The sequence below is a fragment of the Carcharodon carcharias genome, chromosome 2 (genome assembly GCF_017639515.1).
Source record: "Carcharodon carcharias isolate sCarCar2 chromosome 2, sCarCar2.pri, whole genome shotgun sequence".
NCBI lineage: Eukaryota > Metazoa > Chordata > Chondrichthyes > Lamniformes > Lamnidae > Carcharodon > Carcharodon carcharias.
In genome coordinates, this window is record NC_054468.1 from 75,980,362 (window position 1) to 76,008,084 (window position 27,723).

Here is a 27,723-nt window from a genome sequence, read left to right on the forward strand (position 1 = left end):
CCTTTTCATGGGATATGTGGCACATTCTTTGTTCCAGCCCCATTCATGTCCCCTCCCTTACCTCACTTATCAGAACTGAAAACTTTGCTTCCAATTTCTACCCTTCCTCTGTCTTCTCAAGAAACCATTGAGACATTTAAATGTCCATTGACTTTGGCGGGAGTGGAAGATCCCGCTGGTAGGAGGGGCTGGAAAATTCTGACCATCTCTTCTCACAATGTACTTTTCATACCAATGCTTCCAATATGTCTTCCTTTTTCCTCAATCTTGGATTCCCCTCCATGGTGGTTGAAAAGGCCCTCTTCAGGGTCTGTCCCATAATGCTGCTCTCAGCCCTTCCCATCCTTCTCAGAAACAAGATAGGGTTTCCCTTGTCCTCTCTCTCCACACTCAACAGATCATCCTCCACCATTTCCACCACAAAACACATCTTCTCTTCCTCTCTCCTTTCAGCATTCTGAAGGGTGTGCTACTTCATCACCCTCATCCACTCTTCAATCACCCCCCCCCCAACATATCCTCTCCTTTCCCAAGGCTCCTTCACATGCAGGCACAGGAGATGCATCAACTGTCTTTTAACCTCCTCCCTTCCCACCCTGCTGGGCCCCCAAAACCCACATTCAGGTGAAATTGTGATTTCTTTCAACTTAGTATGTTGCAGTTGCTGTTCATGACACAATCCCCTCTATGTTGGGTAGGCCAAAGGCATGTTATGATCATCTAACATTATCTTCTATGGTTTGGTGTCAATTTTTGGCTGATTATGCACCTGTGAAGGACCGGATGTTTTATGTTAAAGGCACCGTATAGGTGCGGCATGATGTTGAACTACGACAATATAATATGTTCACCAAATCGGCTTGGATTTGGCCATTTCTAAATGCTCAAATGTACTGTGTTTTGTGTGCATTTTTTTATCAAATGCCTGGTTCAAGCAGCAACCAACCAAAACAAGGTCAAACCCTCTCTTGCATATACACATTTTCCAAACAAGTTAATTCATGAATGTCTCTTTCCAAATCCATTATTAAATACCACAGCACTAAATCAAAATTATTTGGGTAACGCTAACACATGCCACTGAGGAACTCCAAAGAAACCTTGAGATGATAAAAGGAATATGTATGTGTACACATGTGAAAAATGGTCTTACCAGTTTTGCATTGCAATTCAGAAAGGACATATTTGCTATGGACGGAATACAGCAGATTTACCATAATGATATTGGGACATGGGGATTTAAATGATGAGAACAGGTGCCATAAATGGGTTGCAGTGCTTTGAGTTTAGAAGATTGATGTAATTGAGGTGATTGAAATGATAAAAGGATTGGATAGTTAGAGGTCGAGATATGGCGAAATACAGAAAAGCTATTTCTTCTGGTGAAGGACTACTGATGATGATAACTCCTAAAATTAGAGCTAGGCCATGTTGTGGGGGAAAAATACTTTTTCCATACATGTCAGTGGGGAAGGAAACAACTAACTCACATTCAGTTAACAAGCTAAGTGCCCATTTGGATGCATAACAGGTGAGACAAGTTCTCTGTAGAGTTTTATACACCAAAAAAAAACTCTGTTGGAAGAAGCTAGTCTTAGTCTTTATCTTTATTTCAAGCAGGTATTGCAACATATGGGTCTCAGAAATGTGGAATAGTCTCTCCAAAAGGCTGTGAATATTGAAACAATTAAAATTATCAAGACTGAGATAGACAGGCCTTTATTGGGTGAGTGTATCACCAAATCTGGATCAAAAGGCAGACAAATGAAATTGAGATATAGAATGACCAGGCTTTCATGGAACCATGGAACAGGCTCGAGAGGCTGGATGGCCCACTCCTGTTTCTATGTTCATTTGTTTGAGAACTGAAGCGGTTTCATGTCATCAGCTTACAATGTCACTCCTTTTTCTTTAGAAATGAAACAAATATGTTTAACCTTTCAGAAGTTCTATATGCAGCTCCTCAAGTTTGAGAGCAGCACAGGTTCCAGCAGTGGGTGAAAGACACCAAATATTGGCATGTGAATAAGGCTATATCAATAGCTTAAAGGGGCCAAGGTAGAAGTGTTCACGTCGCAGCCCTGTTTCAACCAATTCTACCACCACCACACACAAGTAGTGTATACAACATTTTCATACCGCTGATTTGATCAAGTACCAACATCATGCCTGAAGATAGAAGTTGATGTCAGAAACACGGGTCTTTTTCAAGACCGGCATTGACTGTTATATCTGCTAACATTGAAGGGTTCTCTGTAGCTAAACAAAACATCCTCGCTACATTATGCAATGAGTTGCAGTGTGATGTCCTCTGCCTGCAAGAGATACATAGAGCAAGTGAGAACAACCGCCCAAAAATACCAGGACTGTTCGTGGTTATTGAAAGACTTCATTGACAATATGGCAGTGCTGTATTTGTTAGAGCTGGTTCAGTTGTAGAAGCCACATCTAAAACAGAGGACAACAACATCGAAATTCTAATTGTAGAGCTGAGCAAAGTAGTAGTGACCTCAGTGTACAAGCCACCTGGCACAGATTTCAGCTTCTCTAACCCTGTACCCAACCTGCACAGTAAACCACAGATCATCATTGGAGACTTTAATAGCCACAGTACCCAATGGGGGTACATGGAGTCTAACAACGATGGAGAAGCGGTCAAAGAATGGATGGATGCTAACGAGCTTAGTCTCATCCACGATCCTAAAGTGCCAGCCTCCTTCCGCAATAACCACTTGAAGTGTAGTTATAACCCATTGTCAGCAGCGTCATTGCTGGCCTCTGCAAGAAGCTTGTAACAGACCCAATGCCACAGACACAACACCGTCCTATTAGTATCCAGATAAATGCAGCAGTGTTACCAACCGTCGTAACATCCAAAAGACGCTTCAAGAAGGCCGATTGGAACAGGTTCATACGAGCACTTGACCGCAAGGTTAATTGCATTAAACCATTACCTGAGCACTACAACCTGTTTGCAAAAGCTGTCCAGAAAACAGCCAGAAGGAAGATCCCCTGAGGTTGTAGAGCACACTACATCTCTGGTCTCATCAAGGAGAATGCTGAACTCTACTGGGAGTATATCTCAATGTTTGAATCTGACCCCTTCTCAGAGGAAACAATGTCTATCAGTGAGAAGGTGATGTTAAGTGTCTCTCAAGAGCTTCAAAATACCTGGGACACCTTGATAGAGACAACAGATCTTACAAAAAACAGCAAGAAGGCATGGTCTCTCATACGCAAACTTGCAGGCGATCCCAAGAAAGCTGCCCAACATCCAAATGTGTCTGCAAACCAAGTTGCACACTAGTTGCTCCTAAATGGAAAAATCAACAAGAAACAACCAAGATAGGAAGAAGTACAACGATGACCCTGGTTTCACTGGACCATTCACCATGGAAGAGCTGGAAACTGGTATATCTAGTCTAAAACACAGAAAAGCAATTGGTCTTGACAACATAGCAACAGAGCAGATAAAGCATTTTGGACAGCAAGCAAAGAAATGGCTCCTACAATTGTTCAACCACTGCCTGGCAACACACAAGCTACCTAATATTTGGCAGGAGGCACATGTAATAGCACTATTAAAGCCTGGAAAAGATCCCTCAGATCCCAAGAGTTTTCGGCCAATTTCACTGCTTTGGCACACCAATAAGCTGTTCAAACGCCTGATACTCAATAGGATAGCACCAACTAGAGATGAGAAGATCATTCCAAAGCAAGCAGGTTTCCGCCCCAGCAAATCAACAACAAGCCAACTGCTCAACCTCACACAACATATCGAAGATGGTTTTGAGCAAGGGATTGTAACAGGTGTTCTTTTTGTAGACCTATCAGCAGCATATGATACAGTGAGCCATATAGACTTCTCCTCTGCAAGATCCTGGAGATGACAAAAGATATTCACTTAACAGAGCGGTTAGAAAGCATGCTTCAGAATCATCAGTTCTATGTTGAACTAGGTGGGAAGCGCAGCAGGTGGCATGTTCAGAAGAATGGTCTTCCTCAGGGAAGCGTGCTTGCATTGCTGCTGTACAATATCTACACGAATGACCAACCTATAGATGATGTCACACATCGTTTTACATATGCCAATGACTTATGTGTCACTGCCCAAAGCACTGATTTTAACACCATGAAGAAAATGCTTTCTGAGGCCTTGGAGGGACTAACATCCTACTATGAAGAAAACCACCTTTGCGCAAACCCACGAAAGAAGCAAGTTTGTGCATTCCACCTCAGAAACCGTGAAGCCAAACGCCAGCTTACAGTAACCTGGTGTAGAGCAACACTGACGCATTGCAAGCACCCTATCTATTTAGGAGTCACCCTTGACAGATGCCTCACCTTCAAGACCCACATCGAAAAGACAAAGGCAAAAGTGAGCGCATGAAACAACATCCTGAATAAGCTCACTAACACAAAATGGGGAGCAAGCTCGAAAACATTGCGAACTAGTGCACTTGCTCTCTGCTATTCCACTGCCGAATACGCCTGCCCTGCATGGGAAAGATCTACTCTTGCTAAGAAGATGGATGCTGTTCTGAATGCAAGCTGCCAACTTATCACAGGTTGTTTAAAGCCAAGAAACACCAACGGCCTATATATCCTGGCGAGTATCGCTCCCCCTGATATTAGAAGAACAGTAGCCAGCAAGAAAGAACGACTCTGTCAAACATCAGATGAGGGGCACCCTCTACATGGTCATACACCTACACCCAGCCACCTAAAGTCAAGGAAGAGCTTCATGATCAGTGTTGTTCCATTACAATCAACCTCATCTGAAGCCCGCATCGCCTTGTGGAAAGACCAGCTCGCCAGTCTCGAACAACCCCCAGCGATGGAAATTCTATCGGATGAAAGCCTTCCCCCAGGAGCTAATTGCAACTAGGCAACCTGGAAGTGCCTTAACAGACTTAGGACTGCTGTAGGTCATTCAAAGGTTTCACTAAGCAAATGGGGATATACAACCAGCCCGAAAACTTGTGAATGTGGAACTGAATCACAGACTATGCAACATCTCCTGCAATGCCTATCGCTAGAGGAACCCTGCACTGTTGCAGATCTTGCTGAATTCAACAAGGTGCAAAAATGTGTCCAGTTCTGGCTGGGCCATGTATAGACTGTCCGTGGGCACGATAAGAAGAATAACTTAAATGTAAACTTAAATGGAAATTAGATCATTTTAGACAGACTTTTACTGGGTTAACAAACAGCTGTATTTGGCACAGTGTAGATTTATGGCTCATTACATAATTCCCACTGTGGCACCTCATTACATCATATTCAGCCATGAAGTATGTAAAGCTAATAGACCAGATAGTGAGAAAAATTGTGAGGCCATTAGTAGCTAACTTGGTAAACAAACCTGAAAAAAGGCTGCTGTCACATAATGTAGCTTATTAACAGAAGAGGGTTCTGATAAATGTCAGTGGAAAAGTATTAGGAAAGAAAGCTCTGCTTGAAGGAAGGATAACCCCAGTTCCTCAGATGACTGTCTGGATGTTTTGCTATTGGGATAGGAGATGACCCCATTTGTACTACTTCAAGGCAATTATTCCTGGTGCAGCTTTGTGGACAGGTTGTCTCCATTTCATTGTATCTTCTACAAACCAGTGTTGCAAATGTGCAGCTATCTTTGACTGCGATCTCAAGTCATCGGAACGTGGCTTAATTTTTCTTTTACTTCAATTAGGAGTTTCCAACCAGTAAATTCAAAAATCAGTTTTTGATATAAAGCATGGTTTCACAACAGGCCCCAAATATAATGTTTGGCATTCAGGTTTACCAACTACTGAGTGTAGAGATTGAAAAGGGATATTGTCTACTTTACGTATGATTTCCTTCACTGGTTGAAAACCATACACTACACACTATAGAACATAAGTCATCAGGCCTCCACGTCTCATTCAACCTGTTGTACATGCAGTTACAAATGCAGACGACTGACCAATAATCCTTGGAGGAATATGACTGTTCAGAGCTGGGGAAACGATAACCTTTTATAGCATACAAAGCGGCTTCCCTTTACTGTGTTAACTATTAAAGGAGAGTTAGTATTCCTAGATTTTTCATCTGACAAGAACAAACAGGTCACTAATGCATCTAATTTAATAAGCAATAATGTAACTTGGAGAAGAATACAATGCATGCTTGAGTGCTTTGCTTTGCTTTCTTGCAGTCCAGAAGTAAAGTTTGATAAAATAAACTTTCACATGGCAGATATATTGCCTACTGTACATTAGAAGTGAATCAGGACTGAACACATTACTACTGTTTCATCACAACTGCAGGTAACATCCTAAAGGTACAACTACGGAAACAAGCTTAGGATGTGATTAGACGAATAAGGAACAGCACTCTTCATCCCATTGCACCATTTCCATCAACATGTTTTATGATGTATTTGAGCGAGACTTGACAATTAAAATGAGGTATGCAATAAGAGGTATGAACACAAGTTCACTGCTAACTGTCTTACAAAAGCTGATTTTACCCAAAATGCCCACATACATCTCCACACAATTGAACTTCTTTGAAAAGAAGTCCCAGAGAAGAAGGCATGGTGCTGACTTTCCTAATGTTTCCCTTGGAGTTCCCAGTAGCTTCAAGTCAATAAAACACATAAGGAACTGAGACATCAGAGTATACTTGGAACAGCAGCCAATTATGCAAATTTTCACCATTACACAGCCTAAAGTTTGTGCTTACTGATTAACCACAATTTGTCAATGTCATCTGCAAAGGGCTGGAAGCCTGGGATGGAATAAAAATGCAGAATAAGTTCAAACTAACATTTTGCAGCAGGAATGTGGCTACATTGCACCAGTAAAGCTTGGCAATTGGTGACTTCAAGAAACTTATTACCTTTATGTAAGAAGTAGGTTTAAAGCACCATTATTTATCTTGTTTTCCCCAACACACTTACAAAAATGGCATTGCTTTTTAGGGAAAAGAGTGAACAGAGGTGAGCTAGATACTCTTTATTAACAGTAGTAAGAGCACAATAAGTGCTCGCTTTAAGGTGCTACATTCTTAATCATTTTGATTTAAAGTCGATCATGTAATGGGGCATCTATTTGCATTTACTGCCGGGAGTTCATTTTTATGATGTTTTGCACTGGGTGTGATGCAGGGTCACACGACTCGGTCAGCACCATTTTGGACCAACCACTCCTGCTCCCTGACCCTTTTGGTAGCTGCCTCTCCAGCTTGCAGCTTTCCTCCACGACCCTGCAACTCGAAGCTGCTCACTCCACAGGTTGCTTCCTGCCTTTCATCTCCCAAGCCCTTGCTTAAAAGTGGGTTGAGGAGGGAAAAGCAGTGAGGAGGGTCAGTTAGCTGAAGGGTCGGTAAGCACAATCACCAGCAAGCCGGAGGGACTGGGAACATGATGGGTGGCAAGCCATTGGGTCGGGTCACACAACAGATAGCGAGCAGGAGGTAAAAAGAAAGAGTTATCATATAGTTACGATGTGGCAGATGTGTGCCAGATGGATCAAATCCACGAGGGAAACTTGATCATGCGGTCACAATGGTTTTGCAATTTGTATTTTATTTTGAGATGCATGCCCTGAATTCAGTAGTAATAAGTCCATCAAGACTTGAGATTTTTAGAAAACTAAATTAAACATTTGTTAACAAAAGAAAAGATTTCAAGCACATACATAGGTCGACAAATTACCACTATAGTAACTCCTAAAACCCCTAATTAATCGGGTTTCCAGTTATATCCCCGCTAAGGCAACAGTAAAAAAAAAAAAATAGTTTTTAAACAGATCCAGGCAAGTCAACACAATACCCTGGACAGCTGAATTCAAAGTGGCTTTTCCCAGCTTTGGTTTCTGTAGACAGCAGACTTAATGCACAAATACTGGAGGCTTTTCACACTTCTGGTGGATCTTACAATGCCTTCCCTGACACAGCTTCAATCTCCTTTATACATGTTTCTCCCTTTTAATGTAAATTCCATTGTTCCTATGTATCTTTGGAACTTTAGCCTTCTCATAATATAAATCATTTCATGGTGCTGAAATCATCAGTAACCTTTGGGAAAAATAAACACACTACTTGGCCTAGCTTCTCTGGCTAGGCATAACATCCTGCCATCTCTTTGAAATTCAAACTACCCTAATTTATCTAAAAATACAAATTCTTCTCACCTCACATTCTAAAACTTCAGCATTTCAAATCTAGCTTCTTTTGGTGAGTCAAAGCCTCCAGACCAGCTGTCTCTAATTCAATTAAATCTCACACACACACACACTCACACTCACTATCCAAACCCCACTACTTTACAATAAATCCCAATACTATTGAGAGAATTATTATACCTTTATTTAAATTTTTAAAAGTTTTTATTCACGAATATAGTAATTTAGCAATGTGCAGAATTTAGACTTACAGGGTATAATGTTTTAACTTTTTTTTGACAAGAAACATCCTACAGAACCTAACTCAAGCTTTCACATTGGTTGCAATGGGAAAATCTAATTCGCTTCAAGTTGTTCATTTCAAAGTTACACTTTTCGGAAATACAACAACAACATTGAGCGAGGAATCACTGTAATCAAGCATGCATTTCATTTTCAGGATGTTCTAGTGCTATGGATTCGGATCTGTTTCATATATAGGCTAGATAAAAATCACACTGGACACTTTAAATAAAACTGTGGGACCATTCCTTATAGTTGCTGTATAAACCAAAAGTAGTCCATGATACAACCAAGGACACTGGCACAGTGGTTTTAGTATAAAGGTGATGGCTACTGCAGTTTTGACAAACCAAACTTAACTCAGCATGGCTTTCCATAAATCATATATCCTTACTGCTAATCTGCACAGCTCTGAATCCGAAAGTTGTGGCACATTTGATCAATTGACCTCAATCTTTGATGGTGTTTAAACAGCCTACCTAGTCATATTTGAACACTCAAGGAACTTATTTCTACAATATGGTGACAGAAACACTTCTCGACATCAGGGAACTAATCCCTATTAGTCATTTCCTTCCAATGTGTTTCACCTAACACACCAAATTGTTACATTAACTGAGTAAATTTAAGAAAGTGAATCGAAATTTAGGATTCTCGTCTGATGATCTAGCAGTTCTTGCCAGTAATCATAAAAATTGAGGCAAAGAATCCAAGAAGGATGTAATTTTCCACTGCTCAATTAGTGTACCTCATCTCCAGTCTCTTATCACTGCTGATCTGATGCTTCCTTACACACATCAGTCATCATTGCGGTGCCAAAATTAGGGTATTATTTATACCATGCAGACTTTCCCAATGGTGCATAGTTGAAACAATCTATAGTTGTTTCACAGAGGATCATAAAGCCAAAATAAAGGAAGACGCTCATTTCATTAAATTAGGCTGCCTATGAACTCTAATGGAACAGTGTGTTAACCAAGCGCATAATTCAGTCCTTGACTATATGAATAGCTTTTGAAAACAAATATTAACCAAAGCATACGGCCTAGGATTACTCTGATGCCAAAGTTGAGAGGTTTGATTGCAAGGCAAGTGCCAATACTGCTCTCTCCTCAATTCCTGCATCCTTTGTCACGTTTTCCACCCCTCTATCATGCTGCATTAAATCTATTGATAGAAATAAACTTATTGGTACACATGGTCTGTGACTTCTTATGGTCACAAAATTATAGCTAAGGAAAGTCATCTTAACTTGTCCATCTGGAAAGACCCTAAAATTTGCCCAATTCAATGTATAGTTGTTCTTAACAGGAACCACAGCATTTGTCTCCATTATTCTCTCTGGAAGTTGAGTCCAAGTCATCACTCTTTATCTGAAGGGATACTCCAGATTTAAATTTGCCTTTTATCAGTTTGAATCTCCTCGCCCAATTATTACAATTTAAAGTAATATTCCATATTAACCTTATCCATTTCCTTAACATACTTCCTTCTGAGACTGAAATGCATGTTTCCTCAAGAACCCTGACGCAGGGACTAATCCTGTGAAGCCTGTATGCCCTGCCTCCGCTGCAGGAATGTCTTCTTTATTTCCCAGTGATCAGAGCTGCCTACAGTTGTGATCATGACTTTCTCTTACTCATGTTCTACCACTTTGTCTCGGTAAGTCAGAATTTTGTTGGTTTTGTGAACTGTTTTAACATCGAGTATACTCAATGTCTCTAAACTTGTTTCTTAGCTTTATCAACACCATTCATGGGTTACATATCACCCAATTTTCTTTCTTACATTCAACACTTCTGTCAAGGATGTATAACAAGACTATTAGGACTGCAGTTGCCTTTTTAAATATGGGCACTATATTTTTGACTGTCCATTAAAGCATTTAGAAAATATCACATTTTTACAAATTTTATATAAAAAAAACTTTAACGCCCTGAAAAGCAGCAACTCAGGGAAACTGATGCAAAGCAGTAATTGGTATAATAGTGCTAATTAAAGGTAATTAACATTACATCAAGTTAACCTATGACAGAAGTACAAAGAGGCAAGGGTTCAAACAACAACCACTTATATTTACGTAGCACCTTTAACATGCCCCAAGGCACTTGACAGGAGCATAATAAAATACATGAGGTAGAAAGCAGAGTTTATAGGGAGAAAATTCCAGAGCTTATGTCCCTTACAACTGAAGGCACGGCCACCAAAGATGGAGAGATTATAGAAGTCAGGGAATGCTAAAAGGCCATAATTACATGAGCACAAATATCTCAAAGCATTGTGGGCTGGAGGAAATTACAGAGATAGGCAGGGGAGAGGCCACAGAAGGATTTGAGAACAAGGATGAGAATTTTAAAATAGAAACATTTAAACTAAAAAATTTAGGATGGATGTCTTCTCCACAGAATGATTGTGAGGTGGAATGGCAATCCAGATAGGACAGTGGAGGCAAAAACCCTGGGGGCAGGATTTTCCCCCCGTCAGGGGCGATGTTGAAGTGCCAGCGTGCCTCCGAATGGGGGCACACCGCCATTTAACGTGGGTGGGCTTTAATGTCCGCACGGAAACACTATGTGCTCCCTGTGCGGGTGGGGGGTGGGGGAATCCTTAAACCCGAGAGCGTGCTTTTTCACGCATGCGCACCAAAGAGTGCACTCATCTCTCTGAGGCTAAGTGCTGCCTCAGGGAGATCAGCTTTACTGTCAAAAATATTAAAAATAGAAAAAAATAATTCTATGACATGTCCCCTCATGTGACACTTTCACAGGAGTTGGGACGTGTGCATAATTTTTAAAAAAAATCTTTAATTAAATTTTTTAAAACCTACAGGAAACCTCATCTCACCCGTGGATGAGGTTTCATGCTTTTTCTAATTCCCGTCAGGGCTCCTGGCCTGCCTGCCAACCTTAAGGTTGGACAGGCATGTCCATTAATTAATTTAATAACTCTGTCAATGACCTCAATTGGCCACTGACAGGTTGGCGGGCGCACAGCTGATTCTGCTAAGCCCCCGCTTAACTGAAATTTTAAATGGAGCGCGGTGATGTCGGGAGTTCCAACTGACATCACCATGTGCCATTTTACGTGTCGGCGAGCAGGCCCCGTCCCCCGCCAGGAAAATTCTGGCCTGGAACAACTTACAAAACAGCTGCATGCTGTAATTTTGAGGGATCTCCCATCTCCCCAATGATGTACATGTGGATTCCTTTAGCAGGGATGAACTAAGATTGGCCAAACATATTTTCTCATCCATTTTTTAAAAATTAATTTACAGGATATGTGCATCACTGGCTAGGTGAGCACTTATTGCCTGGCTCTAGTTAGTAGCCCTTAAGAAGGTGGTGGTGAGCTGCCTTCTTGAACCACTGCAGTCCATGTGGTGTAGGTACACACATCGTGCTGTTAGGGAAGGAGTTCCAGAATATTGACCCATCGACAGTGAAGGAACTGCGATATATTTCCAAGTCTGTATGGTGAGTGGTTTGGAGGGGAACTTCCATGTGGTGGTGTTCCCACCTGTCTGTTGTCCTTATCTTTCTAGTTGATAGCAGTCGTGGGTTTGGAAGGTGCTACCTATAGTGCCTTGGTGAGTTCTTGCAGTGCATCTTGTAGACGGGTACACACTGCTGCCACTGTTTGTCGGTGATGGAGGGCGTGAATGTTTGTGGAAGGGGTGCCAATCAAGCAGACTGCTTTGTCCTGGATGGTGTCAAGCTTCTTCAGTGTTGTTGGAGCTGCACTCATTCAGGCAAGTGGAGATAATCTGATCATACTCTTGACTTGTGCCTTGCAGATGGTGGACAGACTTCAGGGAATCAGGAGGTGAGTTACTTGGCACAGGATTCCTAGCCTCTAACCTGCTTTTGTAGCCATAGCATTTATATGGCTAATCCATTTTAGTTTCTATTTTTGTAAATGCATTGAATAGTCGTGGTGCATTTTAAAAATAATTCACTAAAGCGATCATAAAATGTATTTGCTGTAAAATTGTGGCAAGCTGCCCATAACCAGCCTTTCTGATCACATATTCTGCCACATCAACTATTTTGTTTGCAGCAATTCCAGTTAGCAGTTTCTCACTTCAACCAAATGGGCACTGTCTATATAAAATCTTGCAAAAAAAGGAGAAAAGAAAAAAGGGGATTCCTATGGACTGTAAGCCGCTTATTATAGAACTGAAACTTCTATAGTATCTATCATAAGGGTGTAAGTTTATCTGTGTTTGCAGGTGGTTTATTACATCTGGTTCATTATGCAATCATTTGATCCATGCACTGGAGACTTCAAAAAAAAAGTCCTCTGCCCTTTTTAAAAAACATTAATACGTTAAAACGTTTTCAATCCCCTCCCCCAAACCGACCTTTAAAAAAATCCTTCGTGCAGACAAGATTAACACCTGTCTTAAATAACCTTTGATGTACAAGAACTTAGTCACTTTGGAATTTTGTTCATATAGCTTCTTTCTTTATGGGTAAATACAAAAGGCACTTTAACAAAACTCAGCCATCACTATCATCAGTGAATCATCTGTTCATGCATGTGCAAAAAGTAAACAAACACTATTATTGGATTATAATAGGAATCCAAATAATCAACAATTTGAAACTTTGCATGCTTGGAGATGCTACATTGGTTAATTAATATGTTGCCAACATACACATGAGACTGTCAGTTAGTTGTCAACAGTGAACTTAACGGAACTGTTGCGACTTCTCCAAGTGTAGTCTCAAAGGAAGATTAACTTCAGCAATTTCACTGTAAACCTGAATAATAGTGCTGAAAAGAGAGACATGCTCTTGAAACTTTATGTCTTGCACTCACCAGGACAGATTCGCAAGGAGACCAGGTGTAGCTCACTTCCAGTGCTAAAAGCAACATATACTCATGCATAGGGCCTGTCCTTTGCAGGCAAAAGGAGCATATCCACACATTGTGCCTTTCTCAACTAAAAAATAGCTTGGGGGATAACCATTCCTTGGTTCATTTGCCAGGATAATTCCTTGACCAAAGCTGACCTGCCTGGTTTAGATTTGAAGAAATGCTTGGCAGTTAACTGTTGCCTGTGCATTCTCCATGGCAATGCCTCTACCATTCAGAGTCCACTTGCCAAATCAATCAGCACACTCTTTTCATGCAGTATAAATTGCTCCCTTTACAACTGGTATTCTTGCAAATCTATCTGAATGAAGGCAAGACAAAAAACTTTTTTTTGTCTCTTTTTTCAGCAATACTCAAGTTCTGTACTAGCAAATGGCTATTTGTAAACCTGAATAGATTTTCTGTCAATTAAATCACAGAATCAGAGCAGAAGAGGCCCTTCGGCCCATCAAGGCTGCACCAACACGTGAGAAACACCTGGCCTACCTACCTAATTCCATTTACCAGCACTCGGCCCTAGCCTTGAACGTTATGACGTGCCAAGTGCACATCCAGGTACTTTTTAAAGGATGTGAGGCAACCCGCTTCCACCACCCTCCCAGGCAGTGCATTCCAGACTGTCACCACCCTCTGGGTAAAAAAGTTTTTCCTCACATCCCCCCTAAACCTCCTGTCCCTCACCTTGAATTTATGCCCCCTTGTGACTAACCCTTCAACTAAGGTGAACAGCTGCTCCCTTTCCACCCTGTCCATGCCCCTCATAATTTTGTACACCTCGATCAGGTCACCCCTCAGTCTTCTCTGCTCCAACGAAAACAATCCAAGTCTATCCAACCTCTCTTCATAACTTAAATGTTTCATCCCAAGCAACATCCTGGTGAATCTCCTCTGCACTCTCTCCAGTGCAATCACATCCTTCCTATAATGTGGCGACCAGAACTGCACACAGTACTCCAGCTGTGGCCTCACTAAGGTTCTATACAACTCCAACATGACCTCCCTACTTTTGTAACCTATGCCTCGATTGATAAAGGCGAGTGTCCCATATGCCTTTTTCACCACCCCACTAACATGCCCCTCTGCCTTCAGAGATCTATGGACACACACGCCAAGGTCCCTTTGTTCCTCAGAACTTCCTAGTGCCATGCTGTTCATTGAATACTTCCTTATCAAATTATTCCTTCCAAAGTGTATCACCTTACACTTCCAAGGATTAAATTTCATCTGCCATTTATCTGCCCATTTGACCATCCCATCTATATCTTCTGTAGCCCAAGACACTCAACCTCACTGTTAATCACCTGGCCAATCTTTGTATGATCCGCAAATAATTTAGTCATTTTGATAAAAAGTCACAACACTATTCCTAAGTTTAGAAAAAGGCAAAATGATGGCCGAATATAATCGCCGGAATCTTCTGTTCTAAGTTCAGTGGCATAAGCACAATTCAGAGTGGGATAACTGGATGGCTGAACATACATAATTTTGCACAGTTCAGCTCATTGTCTATACATCTGTGCAGCCCATGGCGAATCCCGTGGTGGGGTGGGCAGGAAGTCGCCGTCCCCGCCATTACCTCATAGGATCAAAGGTGCGAGTGCTATACATAAAGGACACCCAAAAAACCACTAACTCATTGCAGGCTAGGAGCTTAAGTTTGGCTGTCCTAAATGTCCCAAAGAAAGAACCGTGCGGCCCCACAGTTCAACGAAGCCTACCTGGAGGCTCTCCTCCAGGCCATCCAGAAAGGCAGGTGGTGTTGTTTCCCTGTATTGGCAGCAGGAGGCACTCCTAGTTGACCGCAACAATCTGGGTGAAGGTCACAATGGAGGTTAACACTCGTGAGGCCCAGCACAGAAACACTCAGCAGTGTCAGGAGAGAATAAATGATCTGCTGTGTTCCGCCAGGGTAAGTGTACAGTCTACTCTTATTGCAAACTGACACTATTAATGGCATCAGGTAATCCAAGCGTGTGGGTGCACAGGTATGTCAGACAGGAGTTTGGGTTGCAGCACTAACCAGCAGATGGGACATCTGCACTGAATGTGTGCCAGCCACTTCATGTTCTCAGTCTTATATCAGTTGCAGGACATCCTGCTTCCTAATCTTCTAAAGCCCTTTTAAAGGACTTCCGACATTGTTCATCTAGAAGCTTGACCCATCTTTAGGAATTCTGTTCTCGGGACTTTAAAGTTTATCCTGGCGTCAAGAAACTGATTTTTGGCCTCACACCAAATTAAATTCCCCCGTCCACCAAACTTCCCGCTGCTGACAGGACCGAAGATTCCGCCAATGGTTTCAATCTTCCCAATACGTAATTGGAGCAAATTCCAGCTCATCCACAATTGCAGCAGTCTGACAACACAAAGCAGTGGAGAGGTCGAGAGAAGTGATGGTGAGGTAGAGCTGTATCTCCTCCAGGGAAATTGATGTCAAATCTGTGGATTATGTTGCTGAGCAGCAGCACATATACAATCTATTACCCAGCTGAGAAACGGATCTATATCAGGCATCAGCAGGAGAGGCTTAGTAGTACAACAGAAATGTACCAGTTGATTGACATGTTTAAGACACTCCAGAGTTTTTTTTAATAATTGATGACAATAATGTGACATAAATTAGTAACAAAGGAGGCATGTACACACAATCAGATGGGAGAAGTATTTGAAAAAAATTAGAAAATCACAATATACTTAAAGCTGTATAGCAAACTTCCCACCACATCCCAAACCAACCATTTCCACAGAAGTGATCCATAGACTTATTCACAAAAAGTCTTCAGACAAATGACAGTCAAATGCTTCCTTCTATAAACAAATGGTAACAGTATTGCACACTTCAGGCAGAATCCCCAGTGGACTCATTTGATAAAAGTAAATCAAGACTACCATCTAGTTTTCAGAACTAATATGGAACATTCAAGCTGACTAAACTGAGGACAATACAGGCATTGGTCAGAGCTGCCAATAGCTACAGGAAACTTCTATAATACTGCATGGTTACCGTGAGAGGACAATTACTTGCTTTTCCTCTTTACTATACAACCATTTGTGATATTAGCAGTGCACTTACATTGGTCTACACCTCTCCCAGTTTTCCCTGCGCTTTTTCAACTGTGTTTTATTGAGAGGATGGAGAAACTTCAAGGTAGAAACACACAGGAATATACATCATAAAAGATGGAGCACTGTATCTCAAAACAGGTTTTCTTCTAATGTCTCAAGTAGAAATGGATGATTTAAATCCTGCACTGCACTCCCAATTATTGCTCCCCCCTGTGTTAGACTGAGCAAATTTTAAAAAGGCTGCCCTGTAGTGACAATACAAGCTGAGAGTGGGACTTCCACCCCTCAGTGGAAGGATGTCCACACTCGAGAAAAGTAGGCCAATCTGATTGGCTGGCACCTCTTGCAGTCTCAGCAGCACCAGAGCTCAGTAGTGGGCACTGCTAGGACTACAAGCAATTCCATGAAGACAGCATAATAAACCCTGGAATAAGGGGAGGGGTGGGAGCAGGTGGCTGTTGTGTGTGTGTGGGGGGGGGGGGGGCAGTGGTGGTCTGGTCTTGGAGGCCAGTTGATGCACAAAGGTGGAGTACCATCTTGCAGAGTGCCCCAAGGTGGCACTCTCCCAAAGGAGCTACCCCTGGTGAAAAAGCAGGCTTCCCACTCTCCGCCGCCTTCCACTGCCCAGCGTATTGAGGCAGTGGAGCTGAATGAGGCCCTTCATTTAATTGGGCAGTTAAGGGCCTCAATAGGCCTAAAGGCGGGCGGCATAGTTGGCACCTTACCCACCCACTGCATTATGAGGAACCAGTTGGGGGTGGACAGAAAGGTGATGGGCTAGTCACATGTCATATTTCATGTGCCTCCCTCCCACCCTGCCGAAAACATGGCTTGGTTGGGGGTGGGTGGGAGTGTAAAACTCGCACCACAAGTTCCAACCAAACATGCAGTCAACTTGGATCAGAGTATTTCTGTTACTGAGATAGGTCACAGGAATCAGATGGACTCAGCCTTTGAGTTTCCCTCCATCTCAGTATGCAATGACCAAACTATAACTAAATACACACCATTGGGTAATCAGTGGGCATAATCCTGTATTCTTCCCCTTGGAGGCTCAGTGTGTGGGTGCACCAACATGCTGATCAACTGACTCACCACTAACTTTACAACATACAAGTATTTGCATTTTCAACAAATGATTGACGGCTCAATGAAAGGTGAAAACAAACACTAATAAATTAACAGCAAATTACAGCAGCCTCACAAGAATAAATTTCCAGTAAAGTACTGGTCCTCCAACATTAATTCTTGTTATATTACACGTTCAATGATTCACCTACCTCCATGAATATGTAACCGGGTCATTCTCCAACTTTTTGGATGATGGGTTAATGGTGACTGACAGCAAGGCTTGATCGAGGGCTGAGTGGGGTTATGCATTTGGACGAAGGGACACCAACTGAATTTGGATGGAAGCGAGTTGAGGAGGTGATGGTGTTAGTGGTATTGTAGCTGAACAAGTAATTTGGCGACCCAGGGTAATGCTCTGGGGACCTGGGTTCGAATTCCACCGTGGAACAATAAAAAATAATCTGGAATTAAAAGTCCAATGATAACCAATGTCAATTGTTGTAAAATCCCATCTTGTTCACTAATGTCCCTTTAGGGAAGGAAATGTGATGTCATTACTTGGTCTGGCCTACATGTGACTCCAGACCCACGTTAATTTGGTTGACTCTTAAATGCCCTCTGAAATGGCCTAGCAAGCCACTCAGTTGTAGCAAACCGTTACAAAGACACAAAAAAGGAATGAAATCAGATGGGCCACCCGACATCGACCTAGGCACCGGAAATGACAATGGCAATTGCAGCCCTGTCGACCCAGCAAAGTCCTCCGTACTAATATCTGGGGGCTAGTGCTAAAATTGGGAGAGCTGTCTCGCAACAACTTAACAGAGTCAACCTCAGGGAATCATACTTTGTTGTCCCAGATTCCATCGCCATCATCCCTGGATATTTCCTGCCCCAGCAGAGGTGGCAGCACAGTGGTATACAACCAGGAGGGAGTTGGCCTGGGAGTCCCCAACATCGACTCCAAGCCCCATGAAGTCTCAAGGAAACCTCCTGTTGATTACCACCTACCGCACTCCCTCATCTGATGAATCAGTGCTCCTCCATGTTGAGCGTCACTTGGAGGAAGCACCGAGGGTGGCAAGGGCGCAGAATTTGGGGGACTTCAATGTTGGTCACCAAGAGTGGCTCGGCTGGCCGAGTCCTAAATGACATAGCTGCAGGTGGTGAGGGAACCAACAAGAAGGAAAAACATACTTGACCGCAGATGCATCTATGACAGTATTGGTAGGAATGGTCACCGCACAGTCATTGTGGAGAAAAGTCCCGCTTTCACGTTGAGGATATCCTCCATCATGTTGTGTGGCACTACCACCGTGCTAAATGGGATAGATTTTGAACAGATCTAGCAACTCAAGACTGGGCAGCCACAGGGTGTTATGGGCCATCAGCAGCAGCAAAATTGTATTCGAACAAAGGATGTAACCTCATGGCCCAACATATCTCCCACTCTAACATTACCATCAAGCCAGGGGATCAACCCTGGTTCAATGAAGAGTGCAGGATGGAATTCCACGAGCAGCACCGGGTATAACTAAAAATGAAGTGTCAACCTGGTGAAGTTATAAAACCGTCTTCAGCCAATTCGATTCACTTCACATGATATCAAGAAATGGCTGAAGGCATTGGATACTGCAAAGGCTATGGACCCTGACAATATTCCGGCAATAGTTATGAAGACTTGTGCTCCAGAACTTGCTGCGCCCCTAGCCAAGCTGTTCCAGTACAGCTACAACACTGGCATCTACCCGGCTATGTGAAAAATTGCCCAGGTATGTTCTGTACACAAAAAGCAGGACAAATCCAAACCAGCCAATTACCATCCCATAAGTCTACTCTCGATCATCAGTAAAGTAATGGAAGGGGTCATCAACAGTGCTATCAAGCCTTGGTTCAAACATGTGCAAAAGAGCTGAACTCCCAAAATGAGGTGAGAGTGACTGTCCTTGACTTCAAGGCAGCATTTGACTGAGTGCAACGTCAAGGAGCCCAAGCAAAACTGGAGTCAATGGGTATCAGGGGGAAAACTCTCCACTGGCTGGAGTCCTACCTAGCAGAAAGGAAGATGGCTGTGGTTGTTGGAGGTCAGTCATCTCAGCCCCAGGACATCACTGCAGGAGTTCCTCAGGGTAGTGTCCTCAGCCCAACCATCTTCAACTCCTTCATCAACGACCTTCCTTCCATCATAATGTCAGAAGGTGGGGATGTTCGCTGATGATTGCACAATATTCAGCACCATTCACGACTCCTCAGATACTGAAGCAGTCCATGTCCAAATGCAGCAAGACCTGGACAATATCCAGACTTGGGCTGTTAAGTGGCAAGTAACATTCGCACCATACAAGTGTCAGGTAACGACCATCTCCAACAAGAGAGAATACAACCATCGCCCCTTGATATTCAATGGCATTGCCATCACTGAATCCCCCACTATGAACATCCTGGTAGTTACCATTGACCAGGAACTGAACTGCATTAGTCATATAAACACTGTGGCTACAAGAGCAGGTCAGAGGCTAGGAATTGTGACGGGTAATTCACCTCCTGACTCCCCAAAGCCTGTCCACCATCTACAAGGCACAAGTCAGGAGTGTGATGGAATACTCCCCACTTGCCTGGATGGGTACACCCCTAAAACACTGAAGAAGCTGGACACCGTCCAAGACAAAGCAGTCGACTTGATTAGCACCACATCTAAACATTCACTCCTTCCACCACCGATGCACAGTAGCAGCAGTGTGTACCATCTACAAGATGCACTACAGGAATTCACCAAGGCTCCTTAGACAGCACCTTCCAAACCCATGACCACTAACATCTAGAGGGACAAGGGCAGCAGATAAATGGGAACACCACCATAGGGAAGTTCCCCTCCAAGTCACTCATCATCCTGACTTGGAAATATATCGGCGTTCCTTCAAAGTCGCTGGGTCAAAACCCTTCCTAACAGCACTGTGGGTGTACTTACACCACATGGACTGCAGCGGTTTGAGAAGGGAGCTCATCACCACTTCTCAAGGGCAACTAGGGATGGGCAATGAATGCTGGCCCAGCCAGCGAAGCCCACATCCCGTGAATGAATTTAAAAAAACAAGAGAAAAAATTCTGTCGGGAGCTGGGGGGAGCATTTAACATATGAAATATGTTTTACTATTTTCAACCCCTAAATCAGCAATGCAGAACCTCTGACACCAGCCAAGAATCCTTGATGCTGGCTCATAACCTCTAACACTGGCATCTTGTACACATTCCAAATATTACAGTGTTGACAATACCATGAAAGGACTGGTCACATCCAAATTATCAAAAATGAAATATTTGCATGTTATAGTCCTGATGTTCCTATGGGACTTCCAATAAGATCAAAAGAAATAGCAGAGACTCCAATACATCTGATGATCATGGTATTACAAACAATGCACAATATGAAAAAAAGTTACTTCCTGAATACTAAGAGGAGAAAAAGGAAAGGACAATTTTGACAGCAGAAAGAAAAATCCATTAAATTTTAGGTAAATGAAATTATGCAATGCTGCTGCTCTATTGCTCATACTGCATCAAGAGGCTTCCATTCTCTACACGTGGAATCTATTTAATATTCTCCACTTCTTGTCCATTGAAACTGATGTTATATTTACACTGAAGTTTAAATGCATTGTAATAAAACTTCATTTATTGCAGTCTGGTACATCGGGTACCTGAATTTCAGATACTGTGATTTCATTATTTCTCTTAAATGGATTTTATTACACCCCAATAATTAATTTATTTTTGTTAACACAGGGCTACATTAGCACTGCAAATTGATTTAAATCATCCCAACAGTTTATGCACTTGTTACCCATGAATAAACAGTGCAGCAATGATCAGCAACAAAGAAGGTATTGTAGAAGTGTGGGAATTATTCAATGGCCATTCCTGAAATTCAGCATTAAATACTTCTGTTTCTGAACACTAATTTTAAATAGATGGGTTAATTAATGCTTAGTGCTCAGTGCTTCCAAACAAATTACAGTAGCTGCTACCAAACCTTGTTATTTGCTAACTTTGCAAAATGCAGCAAGAACGAAGGTTGGTGGGGTTGGCCCTCCTTTCTTTCCGCCTCCATGGTAAAATGACTGCATTCACCTGTCTGCTCAATTAATCGGGTGAGTTAAACCCTAAACGGTTGAAAGGTTGTTGTTCAAAATAGTAAACTTTAGTTGGGCGAATTTGCAACAGTTTTTTTGTATAGATACATTTGGAGGCTTTGATGTAGTGTCCTAATCTGCACTGAACACTGGTGAGAGAAAACGTTACACAAAACAAAAATCAAAGTGACTGAGAACAATTAAGGTGAAAATTGCCCTGTCGTGTCACCTGGGGGGAAAAGTTGATGGAATCCAGGTCTTTGCCCGACTATGAAAAACTGGATAACAACATATCCTGTACAGTAAGAATTTCAGCCATTCCAGCACATTAACCGCAGTTACCAGTGAGAGATGACACTCAGGGCAATATCCTCACGTTAAAAGTGATTACATTTTGAGGCTCTAACATCCTTATTGTCTCTGGTAACTGGTGTCATTTTAATTAGAGGTGCCTCGTTTTGGTTTCAGTTGATTGTATAGGAACCTCTCTTTCCTAAACTGAATCCTAGTCACTACTAGTGATCATGATTTTTAGCAATTTAAAACTGTATATCCATGCACGCATCCATTTCACCCCAACAATGACTAAATTTTCATTTCAAGGTTAAAAAAATTGTGCAGTTCTGCACCCTAAAACTGCCAAGCCTGTTATTTAGAGCAAGTCAGCACAGGAGTATGAGCTTACGCAACATCATTCCATGTACATTGCTGTCAGTATTGTGGATGTGTCAAGAATGATTCATGAATTTGGTGTGCAGTAAATAAATACATTAACAAAATATATTAAAATGAGGTCCAGACCTCTTCATTCAGCATGCATTCTCAGCATTGCTAATGGGGAATATCTTGTAGTATTCATTTAATTGTTATAGTTTTCAGCAAAGTCAGTGAGTCAGGAACAAAGTTAAAATAAAACCTAATGTGCCCAAAATGTTCAGCAGGCTTTAAAATATATTCCTTATTAGTAATATTGACTTTAGTTTTGTGTTTCTTAAGTAGAGATTTTAAAGCTGCACTACCTCCACTGTATAGTTTTTTTTCCAGGCTACTGAGCTACATCATGAGGGAATGATAGCCACACCTAAACCTGTCCTCAACCAATGTTCACAAATGCACACTTTTCACAGGGGTCAATCAGATAAGGGGACACTGGCTCTCAGTGTCATGGGTATGACACTAGAGTATGGTCATTAATAATCATAGATAATTAACATAAACTGACAATTAAACCTGATATCTTTTTGAATCTAACAGCTTAGTTACACATTTTCTATCAGAAAAGCCCCTCTCGATATATTTGTGGTTCGAATGCAGTTTATTTTTCCGTTTTCCTCCGCACGCTCCCAAACTCCTTCATCTCTCCTGAAGGCACTGATCACTTACTGAAGTAATGGAGGGAATTTTAACCCCACTCCACCAAAAAATGGGTGAATTTGGGTTGGTTAGAATGTAAAGTAGTGTTAAAAATCTCACACCCAAACCTAACCCACTTTGAACCTGCCCACTTCTAGATTCTCTCTCTCTTGCTCACCTCACCACCCACCTCACCCCTACCCTGGCATGGCAGGCTCCAATCCATTGCACCCTTTCAATCTCTTGTTTACCCATCCATCTGCCCCACCACCAAGCCCCCCACTCCCTCCTCCTCTTCACAGCTCTCTAGTTGCAATCTGGTGCCAAAGGCCTGTCTTCTGACAGCAAGCCTATCTTTTACTAAGGCTGGCTGCAGCCAGGAAATGGAAACAAAAAATGTTAATCAGGTCCTGACATTAGATTTGCAGGGCCAGAATGTGAAAATACACCCCACATCCCCCCCCACCGACCCAACCCCAAGTTGTTAATATCAGCACCAAAGTTACCACTGGCTCTGGGCTTGCTCCCTCTCCCTAGTACATTACCAACATTATACATGTGTGACTTGATAGCAAATGTCAGCAGAATGTTCAACAATGAGACATGGCAACTAAGCCTTCTCATACAATACAGGTATGTCCAGCAAGAAGCCAATTTCTTCCATCCTAATCAAGGGGTAACTCAATAAAGGCAACATCTTGCATTTATATAGTGCCTTTACCATAGTGATCTGTCCCAAGTCATTCACAGGAACGATACCAAGCCACATACGGAGATGTCAGACAGATGACCAAAAAACTGGTTGAAGAGGTCGGTTTTAAGAGGAAAGAGGTAAAAAGGCAGAGGTTGAGGAAGCGAATTCCTCCGCTTAGGGTCAAGAAAGGAGCAAATCTAGTTAGTGTGCTTCAACTAATCACTGGACAAACTCACCAAGTCACCAGGATAGCTCACTGGGTGTTTTTATCCTGTCCAAAATCTTCATCATGCCTCAATTTCAAGATAACTCATGTAAATTAACGAATTAAATAATGCGGCTCTCCAACATTATTTGCCATCAATTTTAGTGCAAAATGGAACAAAGGAAGGAAACAGTTAAATTCTTCCTGTCAGGTGATCAACAGATATCATTATAATCACCAGCAGTTACATTTTCTTGGCAGGTTTACTAAAAGTCCCACAAATAAGTGAGCAGCTTGAAATGGGGAAGGAAAAGGTTTCACTTGAAGTCAAGATTTAAAAAGTTGCTGGAACCATGAAAATAATTTTAATTCAAAGCTCAAACTATAAGCTGCACAAAAATTTGACTGCTGGAATGCTATATTATAACAGCTCTCTGCATTAATATATTGAGTGTAGAAAAATAAGCTCAAAACATTTATAGCACCTGTCCATTTCCTACCATAAGATACCAACAATTTCACAACCGACAACTTGTGAAAGGTAAAATAAATCCAATAAAACACTCTTGCCGTTAAAAGCTAAATGTAAAATTAAATTAAATACGTACCTAACTCAGCAAGATGAAAGCGCCTGGCATTAACCATTTGTTTTCTAGCTGTTTTCATTAAACTGAGTGAACCATGGATTACTAATTTATTAGAAACTAGTAACTTACCAAAGAACTGCTTGATAATATTAACTGGTTCCATTCTGCTTTCCTTGCCTCCGTGTTCAGCTCAGATACGTAAAGTCCTACAGAAACATCTAGTAGTCATGCAGCAATTAACAGCCTAGAAATGCCCCACCCCAAGAGCTTGTGACTTGACAGCATATCAGCCTAAAGGATTCCGGATAACTCCCAACCAATCATTATAAAGATTTGGTTTGAACCCTTATAAAACCTGTCTGACAAGTGAATCATGTTGTCACGGTAACAGCGATTACATTACTTCAGAATACTAGTTACAAGAGTGGCTATCAATCAGAATCACTGACCAGGGCAAACACTGTATTAACATTTCAACTCCCACTCTTATTTCTTACCCCCCACCCCCCCTTTATCCTCTAGTCCCTTTCCCTCAGATATAAATTGTTCCATTACTCGATTCAGCAGTGATTTTTATTTCAATTGATAACATCCAAACTCAGTTTCCCACCTACCCAGTTCAACTTAGTTTCTTCTATGTCGACTAGCAGCTTGATGCCCTCCACTATGGTGGAGTTTCATCATATTAACAGATGTATTTTGCTAAATTGCATCACATATCAGTTCCTGTTCAGTTTAAAGGAATTCTCGAAATGCCAAAAATACAAGAATATGTTTCAAAAGTGTTTACATATTAAATATGTCCAGAATGACTGCACTTTTTCACAATCAGTCCGCCATTGTAGATGCATTGTCAACAGTTCTACAGCTCACAACCATTTCATTGCAACTATAACTGACTGAACTCAAATGTCAAGCTTTGACAAGTCTATCTTTAAGCAGCTGAGCCATGCAGACCAGCAAGGATACAGGTTTGACCCTGTTCGATACCGAGTTAGCTGAGTTCAGAGAGGTAGTGAGGCAAGAGATGACCTTGCATTCAGGAATTACATTCCATAAAGCAGTCAATACTTTCAGAAGCAGAGGAGAGGGGAATATTTAGTGAGTAAAAATAGTTCAACATCTCCATTAATAGCTGATTCCAGAAACATGCGCACTTCAATCATTTTATAGTTGCAGAACATTTCAGTGGAAAATGCTACAATAATTTTACGTAATTAAAAAAATACAACTTGCATTGATGGGCATTATTCTTAACAATAGCTCATTAGCTCAGTAAAAGGTTTGCAATCTGGCTCATCTGGCTTGAACATATTCCTCTTATTTGAAGAGAACTGGTCCCTCCTACGCAATTGGTACTTTCCACGAACAGGATGTTGCAATCAGTTCAAAATGATATTCTGCTCACTGCACATTGAGTAACACATGTATGAATTCAGTGCAGTGTGATGCCAGGTACGTAAATAATGCATCTCAGCGATTGGTTGATCGAATCAAACAGCAACTTCCTTCGTTGTTCATAACAGACAGAAGTATGGACCATACTCAACCAGCGCGTGCTTGCAAAGCCCAAAAACAAAACGTTGACTGTTAGTTGCGATTCCATGATTAGACAGCACTTGCTGAATAATTGCTACACTAACAACCAACTTAAGGTGATCAGTCGAGCTCTTAATGTGGCTCTTTTATGCTTGCTAGAAGCAGCATACATTCATACACAAAGACCCATTCTCTGCAAACAAAAGGAATTTGTTCAAGCCTTACACTTATTTTGAATTACCCAGAGCATGGGGAGCCTATTGTTTCCCGGTATTTTTTCCATGGCTACACTGCGGCCTATCAGGGTGGACTTGCCAACCAATCTGCACCCTTTTCTCCTGTAGTACAAATTGTTGTGTTCATTTGAAGTTTAGCATTCTTGTGTTTGTCCTGATGAGTGCAAGATGAAAAACTTCGGCACCATGTGGCTCTTTTCAGCAATATTCAACATAATTATTATTTTTTAATTCATTCTCGGGATGTGGGCTTTGCTGGCTGGGCCAGCATTTATTGTCCATCCCTAGTTGCCCTTAAGAAGGACCTTCTTGAACTGCTGCAGTCCATGTGGTGCAAATAGACCCCAAAGTGCAGATAGGAAGGGAGTTCCAGGATTTTGACCCAACGACAGTGAAGGAATGGCAATACATTTCCAAGTCTGGATGGTGAGTGACTTGGAGGGAAACTTCCAGGTGATGGTGTTCCCATCTACCTGCTGCCCTTGTCCTTCTAGATGGTAGTGATCGTGGGTTCAGAAGGTGCTGTTGAAGGAGCCTTGGTGAATTCTTGTAGCGCATGTTGTAGATGGTATACACTGCTGCTACTGTACGTTGGTGGTGGAGAGTGTGAATGTTTGTCGATGTGATGCCAATCAAGTAGGCTGCTTTGTGCTGTAGGGTGTCCAGCTTCTTGAGTGCTGTGGAGCTGCACTCATCCAGGCAAGTGGGGAGTATTCCATCACACGTTTGACTTGTGCCTTGTAGATGGTGGACAGGCTTTGGGGAGTCAGGAGATGAGTTATTTGTTGCACGATTTCTAGCCTCTGACCTGCTCTTGTAGCCACAATGTTTATATGGCTAGTCCAATTCAGTTCCTGGCCAATGTTAACCCCGAGGATGTTGATAGTGGGGGATTCAGTGACGATAATGCCGTTGAACATCAAGGGGCGAAGGTTGGTTTCTCTTTTGTTGGGAATGGCCATTGCCTGGCACTTATGTGGCACGAATGTTACTTGCCACTTGTCAGCCCAAGCCTGGATGTTGTCCAGGTCTTGCTGCATTTGGACATGGACAGCTTCAGTATCCAAGGAGTCACCAATGGTGCTGAACATTGTGTAATCACCAGCGAACATCCCCACTTCTGACCTTATGAAGGAAGGAAGCTGCTGAAGATGATTGGGCCGAGAAGCAGGAGTAGACCATGTGGCCCATCGAGTCTGGTACTCCATTCAATAAAATCATGGCTGATTTTTGACCCCAAATCCACTTTCCTGCTCAATTCCCATATTCTCAGAGCAAACCAGGAAGTAAAAATTTATCATCATTCAACAAGACAGCAAAATGAAGATTGGGACATACACACGGGATAAGGTAGAAGATGAAATATTATAAACAACAGTTAAAAATGTTCTTATAATTTGAAAAATCCATGGAATTATAAGTGAATATATTTTCCACAAATATAAAATTAGTTTTTTCAAGGCCAGAGGGGTTATTCAGAAGTATGTTATTGAAAACCCGCTAAATCTCATTCAACAAGGGTGTAATTTTTT

General features: G+C 42.0%; 1 protein-coding gene across 4 annotated transcripts in view; it reads right to left on the minus strand.

Moving 5' to 3' along the window:
• The window catches only part of LOC121275435 (cytoplasmic protein NCK1-like), a 237,718-nt gene that overhangs the window by 24,639 nt on the left and 185,356 nt on the right, over positions 1 to 27,723 (minus strand). The window contains exons 1-2 of one of the 4 annotated variants that reach the window (XM_041183029.1): positions 24,546 to 24,649; positions 17,657 to 17,908 (exon numbers count right to left, since the gene is read on the minus strand). The exons of 2 other annotated variants lie outside the window; for them this stretch is intronic. In XM_041183029.1, the coding sequence (XP_041038963.1) occupies positions 17,657 to 17,756 (100 nt within the window). In that variant the 5' untranslated portion in view covers positions 17,757 to 17,908; positions 24,546 to 24,649. Of the gene's footprint in view, positions 1 to 17,656; positions 17,909 to 24,545; positions 24,673 to 27,723 lie in introns of those variants that run through there. One more of the 4 variants, XM_041183030.1, reaches the window with a different exon arrangement.